The sequence below is a fragment of the Parasteatoda tepidariorum genome, chromosome 10, assembly GCF_043381705.1.
Source record: "Parasteatoda tepidariorum isolate YZ-2023 chromosome 10, CAS_Ptep_4.0, whole genome shotgun sequence".
Lineage (NCBI taxonomy): Eukaryota > Metazoa > Arthropoda > Arachnida > Araneae > Theridiidae > Parasteatoda > Parasteatoda tepidariorum.
The window spans coordinates 25,037,123-25,046,408 of NC_092213.1; the positions used below are offsets into that span (position 1 = coordinate 25,037,123).

General features: G+C 31.5%; 1 protein-coding gene across 1 annotated transcript in view; it reads right to left on the bottom strand.

Moving 5' to 3' along the window:
- LOC107437477 (uncharacterized) overlaps positions 1-9,286 on the bottom strand; it is a 255,881-nt gene that overhangs the window by 45,249 nt on the left and 201,346 nt on the right. Inside the window, exons 7-8 of the mRNA XM_043045034.2 lie at positions 9,120-9,198; positions 6,378-6,477 (exon numbers count right to left, since the gene is read on the bottom strand). Coding sequence (XP_042900968.2) covers positions 6,378-6,477; positions 9,120-9,198 — 179 coding nt within the window. The remainder of the gene's footprint in view (positions 1-6,377; positions 6,478-9,119; positions 9,199-9,286) is intronic.

Sequence of the window (9,286 nt, forward strand, 5' to 3'; positions counted from 1 at the left end):
GAAGTCGAGCACTTTACGGTAGCACAGTTTAACGAGGACCAATACCGCACACCCTCGGTCCCTACGCAGACTGATCCAAGTGGTCACCCACCCGCACACTGACCGCAGCCAGTGATGCTTGACTTCGGTGATCTGATGGGAACCGTGTCTTAACGATCAGTCCACTGCGGGACTGTAAAAAAAACCATCTATTCTGGGTGTAAATTTGAGGCAATTAATTTCACCTTCGCATTCTAGCAATTATAAACACATAAATTTTTTTAATTAACTCGACAAAATTAAAATTAGCTCGAAAGTTCAAGATATTCTAGTAATCACGGAGGTTTTTTTTTAATTGTAACTAATACAAATTTGCTTAGGTTACGCGAAAAAGAGAAGCAAGAAAATATTCTATCTGTCCTATGAAGATTATGAAATTATCTACCATCTGTACAGAAAAAAAAATTATTTCATACATTAAAGCTCCATCAGATTTCATTTGTATGATTAATAATATGAGTACATATACCCTAGCAACAAAATAACGTGCTCATTCATTGGACCAATATTCACGAATCTTGGCTCAATAATGGTTTAAAGGGCCGTTATTTTCTAATATTTGCCCTATATAGAATTAGCTGATTCACCTAATATTTTACAACAATTTCACGACTAATATCGGCCCTATATAGAGCTCTCAGATTCACTCGGTATTTTAAATTCAACCAATATAGACCCTATATTGGCCGTACATAGGCCGATATTGGCTCTATATGGGACCAATATTAAAAAAAATTAGACATCTCAATATTGGTCCCTCTGTGGATGTTCATGTAGAACCCACATTGAGCCAATTTGGAGCCTAACTGGGTAAAATTGTTGCTAGGGTACATGTTAGTACGGGTAAATAACGTGCACAAATATTTTTATTTCACAATCGGTATAGCACTTCAAAATTAATAAATGAAGATTGGAAAACTCAGTTCTGTAGATTAGCAAGGAAATGTTTAGTTTTTATTACAATACGAGATTATTTCTTAATACTTTCAAATAAAACTAAACTCAGTGGCGCGACAGCCCATGGAGGGCCAAGGCCTACTGTGCCCATCTCTGTTTTCTTGGCCTTGGGTTCCGGGGTGCAGGAGCAGATGTTCCGGTCAGGTGGTTAGCCGAACGCGGAACCCCCAGTATTTAGTTCCCAAGCATGCTTGGTGCTCATTTATCGATCCACTGAAGGGATTAAAGGCTGAGTCAACCTTGCCCGGCCCGAGGATCGAACCCAAGACTTGTGGCATGGGAGTGCTGAGCGTTTCCATTCAGCCACCGGGCGTCATTTTCAAATAAATAGAAGGCATGAATGAACAAAATGTGTTTCTTATTTTTGTCCATAAAATCTTTTATATTTCTTAATATCTCTTTTTTATAATTTTGAACTCCAACTCAAAATACTAGTTTATATGCACTAATCTTCAGGGACTTGTTGATAAAAACTCCTGGAGAACTGATGAGTATTTCAAAGTATAAAATAATGAAAACCATCCAAATTTTTCTTACTGCTTCATTCAACTGCCACCAAGAATAGTTTTTATAAGCATCGTGGTTTAATACAAACTGAAGCTTTATTTCTGGGAGCCAATATTTTGTTAGAATTTAAAAAAAATATACAAAAGAAAATCTTTTCTTAAACACAGCTTTTTACTATTCTCACACATAGTGTGCTTAAGTTTGGTATTTACTTTACTTTCCTTACTACTTATATAATTTCAGCGTTTCACTTAAAAACGATTCGCTGAAGGAATACCTCATACTTAGTCTCTAGGTAATCAGAATTTATGTCGGAAAGTGAAAACTTTTTTTTGTATTTCGTTAATAATATATTTCCTATTGATTTTGCAATTACAATACATTTTCCAAAAGTATCAAAGCATTCATAAACTGACCTGACAAAACTTGAATTTCAGAAATTTTTTAAAAAAAATTTTTTACGCTTAGAATACAATTTTTGACACTTTTATGAATACTTAGTTCCTTTGTGAAACTTAAACATCGAAAGTTTTATATTGAAAAATACTCATTTAGTTATAGAATTTGTGTCACATCTGTAGAAAGAAATTCCGTATCATATTTGGCATAAAAAGGTAAAAAAAATGTGGTTTCCAACATTAGGGCAATCTTTTTTTTAACTTTTAACTTCAGCAAATAAAGCGAGCTTATAAAATAAAAATCTTGCGAGAAAATAAATTTTCAAATTTCTCTTTGCAGCAACAAAAGATATTTGGTCATCGTTAAAACATAAAAAGAGAAAAAATCACGAAAAAAATTAAAGAACTAAAAACTAAATAATCGAAATTTTGATGTCTGCATTTTGTTTGAGCCGACGAGCGTCTCGCGTTGTATTTGTTTCAACGCACGTTCTTACTCACTTAATAATCACTGAACTAATTGCTATACTTTTATAAACCCAGTGCATTTTGTTATACACCTCCAAAATTAAGAATTATTTTCACACAGCAAAATAAAATGTTATGTTAATTTAGATACTAAACACAGTGGCGTAGCTCACAATTTCTTACAGAGAAAAATTAAAATAAACATAAAAATTAAACGAAAAAAGTTTTTCTTTACTTTAAAAAAAAATCATATTGAAAAATTGTTTTGAAGAATTTTTTACGTGAAATACAGTTTATGTTATTATATTGCCATATGTTAACATTTCTCAAACTTATTTCAATGTAATTCAGGATCAATTTTTCGTTATTTTTTTTCTCCTCTTTTATCTCTAAAAAATGCTCGATAAATCTAAGCCTTTATTGTTTAGTGGCATTGCTTTCTTTTATAAAAAACGAAAATTCTTTCAAGCATCAAATAATTACCTTTTGAAAAGGAAAGAAAATAGAAGCAGAAAGCTTTTTCTTTCGATTCTTATTTTCTTATACGAAAATTCCCTCTATTCTTATTGGTTGAACATTTTCTAGTTTTTACAGTGCTCAGATATTAATTTAGATTTTACATGGGAATAACGAAAATTTAGACATTAAATTGGAAAAAAAAATCATTGTTTGCGCGTTAACCCTTCAAGGACGCGTTGGACTCTATAATAATATGAAACTTTACTAGTAGCGAAATTTAAAAAGAAATTAAATCTTAATTCAATCAAGGATGTAGTTTTGAGTAAAAAAAGAATTTCTGCATTTCTTTTTGTAGAGACAACGTGAATAAGTGAATTAGTTTCTTTTATCATAGATTACAACTATAATTGTGAGCGCACATGATGATAACTTTTGCCCTCATAATGACGTCCCTTTTGAGTGAATAAATAGTTTTCAACCTCCGTTTCTCCAGTGTTATTTACTCTGAGCCGTAAAGCTAGTTAAGTATAGGGATTTATTGCTCCCTAATTGGATGCAAATGTATCCGTAATTGGACGCTTTTATCATAGATTTTAACTATAATTGTGAGCGCACACGATGATAACTTTTACCCTCGTAATGACGTCACTTTTCAGTGAATCAATAGAGCTCTCAACCTCCGTTTCTTCAGTGTTATTTCAATGGAAGAAATACCGCTCTGAGCCGTAAAGCCGGTTAAATATAGGGATTTATTGCTGTATTGGATGCAAATGTTTTAATAGTGTTCTGTTTTAAAGAAATGTTTAAAGGACCTTATGTATAAAGTTTTGTACAGTTTATATTTATTAAAAAATTTGAATTCAAAAATAATTTTCGATCTAGTCAAGGCTTGTCGAAAAATTATTCAACAGTTTACTATTCGGCTTTTTTATCGCTTCAAAAGCTTTTAACTTTTCTCCATTGCTTGTGCATAAACGCAAATCTACCAAAAAAGAAAACTCTTCTGAACGGTCACATGACACCCTTCTCTCTCCTCCGAAATTGCCGAACGAGCACGTGACTGTAGAAATTGATGTTTGGGAAGAAGAGAGAGATGAGGAAATATATAACAACGGGCTTGCTCTATTAGTATTTCTGCTTAATGGTTTTAAACGAAAAAAAAAAGGTTCTTCGTTAAGCAGTAAAAAAGTTTTTCAAAGTAGAGGATCATTTGCAAGTGGAAAAAATTAAATAAAAAAATAGAGATAGTTACAATAATAGGAAATTGTTTTTTTTTTCAGTAGTTTTCTTAATTCGATAATAAAATTTTAAATTTTAAAAAAATTGATAATATAAAACGTTTTCATCAGTAATTAGAAATTACAAAGGCTATGTAATAGTTAACAATACAGTTTAATTATTTGATGATTTTCTAATAAAATTACAACGATATATATGACGAAAACAAAATCTAATAAAATTACACCAATAAATTTTGGTAGTCATACATTAAGCAAATAGTTAAAAATAGTTACAAAAAACATAAATTATGTTATATCTCCGTCATAAAATAATTATATGCATGCCAATAAAGTTAACAAAAGAGTTATTAGAACAAAGTCATAAATATATCATTCAGTGATAAAATGTTTTAAAATAATAGTGCATCACAGGAAAAAAAATCAAACTATATATTTTGAAATTGATTAACAAATATAATAGAATGTTTGAAAAGGAGATGGTTTCTAAATAATTAATTAAATATTTTTTCATTTTTTTACATTAAATCATTGCATTTATGAAATCAAGTTAATATTTAAAATATTAATTACGTTAAATTATGAAAGATGAAGAAAGGTAATGCGTTTTTATTCAAACAATATATCAGATTTTCTTTAAAAACAAAAAAGACATTAAATCTTGACATTTGAAAAAAATTTTTATACTAAACGCCTCCCGATATATTGAAATTCCTTCCACTTGTAATTCTGTTCCGTAACTTAATGGTTCCAATAAAAAAAACATCCCTACAAGATATATATATTTTTACCTTGCTACTTAATTTTAGGGATTTTTTGGACGTTTAGCAGCAGATATGTTCAGTGATTTTTCAGCAATTTGGAGCTGTTTAATTCAATATTTTTAAAGTTATCTTGAATTGTATATAAAATTATAAGGCGGAATGGATACTTCATTAATAAGATCAACTTAATAACATAAATTTAAAACCATCAATTTTCTTATAAATAAAATGTAACTTTTTTTAAACTAGTTTAGTTTTATTACAATACTTTGAAAATGACAGTTTTGACTTAAATTACAGCAATTAATGTTGACTGGAACGATTCAATGCATTAAAATCTACATATTATTTAAATATAACTTTAAAAAATATTAAAAATTATTTTTTAAATTTCTTTAAATTAAAAAATATAGACTAATAATATATTTTGTAGAAATACAAATCAGTGAAATGAAGTACTCTTTTTACCGAAATTTACAAACTAAAATAGTTTTGCAGAAAAACCAGTCAATCTTAAAATATTTTAACGCTAACATGAAAATTAAAAATGAAATTTAGAAGCTAAATTTAAAAAAAAACAAAGGATAACGGAATTAACCTCCCATAAAAGGAAAGGGTTGGGTTGTTTGGTGCAAGAGCCAGTCTTGGCTATATCGCGCCTACAACTCGGCAGATATTTTACAGCTAGGTTCACAATTCTGTTATAAAAAGAAAGGAAAAGATATCCTCTGATAATATATTAATAGCTACAAGGTGTTCCGTAATCACCTCCTTTTAAACATATATTTTTGATTCCTCTATTAAGAAATGTATTTAAAACAGTAAATGCAGGAGGGATCGCAAATGAATATTCGGATTAATTTTTAGACAATGCAGAAACCAAAATGATACCGTAATTCGTCCAAATACTAAGGTGGAAAACAGAATGTAAACATCAAAATCAGTTTGAGTGCCAGAAGAAACCTGGAAGGTTTTTTCAATATTGTCCTTTTACTTATTTTTTATTACCTCCGGCAATCATGCGGGTTTTGATATTTTTAGTTTCGCCTTACTTAATAGTGCTAATTAGAGTTAGATACCGTTTTTGTTTCTTATTAGCTTACATATTAATTTGTGGCCCCTTTAATGTGCATATTTTTTTACTTCATTTTTTATATTTATTTTGAAAATTTGTATGAAAAAGGGTGATTGAAAAACATCCGGTACACTAGTATTTAAAAAGAAATTTAAATATTGAATACAAAAACAAGGTTGTAAAGATAACTTAATGCATTTACTCAAATAAAGAACTACGTATTTTAATATTAATATTTGGAAGGTCGGAAATTTTAGTTAAACAGTCATAGATCTCAAATTATAAGAAAGAGTTAATCAAAATTCAAATGTCTGAATGGCACATTTAAATTTAGTCTCTCATCTAATTCTTTTTGGAAATAGATCAAGCTACGTTTCAAACTATCTAGCTAATTTCAAAGTCGTATCTAAGATTATTTTTTATAAAGAATTTCAGATAATTAAATCATTGCTCTTATACATGTGGTACTTACTTTAATCAACCTAGTAGCTTTCTTCCAACTCCCGTCAACATACGTATAAGCAGAAAATGGTCGGAATTTAGCTTTATATTCAGTCTTCTTGATTCGACCTCTGCAAAAGAGACACTCTAAGTTAATTACAAATTTATATATTATTACAATATTTCTTGTTACGAAAAATGAATATAAATTTTTATTAACCCTAGGTTAAAATCCAATTTTAACAGTAAAGCTGAATGAATGCTCCTGCAGCATTTTTATAAACTAGTTAAAAATAAATTTGTTTTCTGAAAAATGATCATCGATCAGTTTTTACAATTTAAATATTTTTTAAAAATTCCGTTAATATAGAAAGAAACTAACTTCCTACAGTTTTGCTACAATTACTACAATTCAGAAAAGAACACTTTCGAATAATTAATTTCATGGGAAGAAAAAACATTCCATACGCTATTTCTAAATAATGCCGGATAATATTGGATTAACTAGACTGGGTTAAAATCTGATATGGAAGGAATATTTAAAGTTGGATCATACAAAAATAAATAAAAATTTATTGCGCATCGAAATACTGTCTATATTTTGTGAATTCAAGAAAGAAGCACTGTCGATTAAATGGAGTGTTATACAAGATGAAAGAAATGCAGGAGAACAAACATCAAAAATTCTTCTTAATCGATCCACCTGGAGGGACGAAGAAGAAAAAACAATATTTTGTGGATGTTTTATTGGATTGTTGTTGTTGTAATTCATTTACGTCGCACTAGAGCTGCACAATGGGCCATTGGCAACGGTCAGGGAAGCATCCCAAAAGATGATGCGAAGACCTGCCATCACAACTTTAATTCACAGCAGAGGGGATGGCACCCCCGTTTCTGTAGCCCAACGACGGTAGCCCTGTGAGCGAAGTCTAGCACTTTACGGTAGAACAGTTTAACGAGGACCAATACTACACAACCTCAGACCCATCGCAGGCTGATTTAAGTGGTCACCTACCCGCACACTGACCACTGCCAGTGATGCTTGACTTCGGTGATTTGTTGGGAACCGTGTCTTAACGATCAGTCCACTGCGAGACCTGTAATTTTGAAATTTTATTGTGTGTTTTAGTATTGCTACAATAAGTAGGTTGGACTTAAAGAAAACAATAGGATATTCAAGACGCTTTCGAGGTGGTAGCGGGTTCGAATCCAACCTTAACCCAGGATGAATATTTGTACTCTCCTTCTCTAATTTGAGCTATCTATTCTCTACTTTGATATCAAATTTCTAAGTCATTCTTTGTATCGATCACACAAATCCGCCCGTGTATGTGAATAAGAAAATAAAAAATAGGCTATTTGATTGCAATCACTGTTAGTACTCTCAGCTACATAAATATATGCTCCAGTTGAAGATAATCTTCGCACCACCAGCGGTGGTGCGAAGATTAGTACAATCCACCATTGGGTACAATCCACCTACAGTGGATTGTACCCAATAGATCACTGAAGTGAAGTATCACTGGTTGCGGTTCGTAAGCTAATGAGTGACTACTTTGATCAGCCTGCAAAAGGACCAAGGGTGTGAGGTATAGGTCCTCGTTAAATTGCTCTACAGCAAAGCGCATGACTTCGCTCGCAGGTAGTTGTGCTACCGAAGCGTAGTAGCTATCTTATCTACTGAAGATTAAAATTGTGATGGTATATCCGGTCATTCTCAGGGATGTTCCCCAGATTATCACCAATAGCCCCACTATAGAGCATTAGTGGCTCTGGGGATAAAGCGCTTTCCCCCTATGAGATGATCCGGGTTTGAATCCCAGCGATGTCTAGTAGATACGAATTTCGCACCCACCCTACACTAAACACAGTGGTGACGAAAAATATCCTCAGTGGCAGACGGATCATGGGCTAGAGTCCCTTTGCAGTCAGGCTTACCATGGAAGTGGTTTTCCCGCAAATGCGGGCTAGTTCCATCAAAAAGTCCTCCAAGAAGGCAAATTTCTCCCAATATTTGATCCAAAAGTTCACTTGTTTTCTGGATTGGGTTCAAAATTAAAAGGTTATGGAGTTGAACATTGGTAGTCGCAAACTCAAAAATTGAATTCGATGTTCAACGGCGGTTACAAAAGAATGAAATTAAATAGCCCCATTATGCAGCTCTAGTGATGAAAAAAAAGGTACTACTTCTATTATTACTACTCATAGAACCTTGGGATTTCATTTTATCGCTTCACCATTTGAAGGAATGAACAATAAATCTTATGCTGTTGTGGCTGAGGTAATATGGTTTCGGATAGGGTCAAAGGTTCGTGCATCGAACCTTAACACTTACAAATACATAACAAACAAGTTCTAGAAATTGCGTTTTTGAACTGACAGTTTGCATAAGGACTCTTGAAGGCACCTCATTTATTATTCTACATATATATTTATGTTTAACGTTTTACAATGAACGTAGAAGTAGAGACTAACAAGATATGTATGTTTGAAGAAGTTTAAAATTTACTATAAAATGAATCATTATTTTTGCCTCCCTGCATGTTTTTTAAATTAATAAATAATATTTTAAAATCTAGAATGCAAAACATTGTTATAAAAAAAAACAATTTTTCTCTTTTTTTAAAACTTATAGACATCATATTTGGACAGAAGTATTGAGTTCTTATTGAAACTCTCCTAAGGAAAAGCTCCAGTGTTTGATACTAAATATAAAACAATGTTAAATTGTAAGATACAGACAAAAATCTCACAAAAATACAAAATAAAGTACCTTTTAACAGCGTCCAGCGCAGATTCTTCATCATCATCTGGACCATTATTCCACAGTTCTGTGGGTTGGGCATCACCATCTGAAATATAATATAAATTTCATTTTCAATAGTTTTATGTAAACTAGCACTAACAGTTATTACTATATTTCTATATATATATATATAT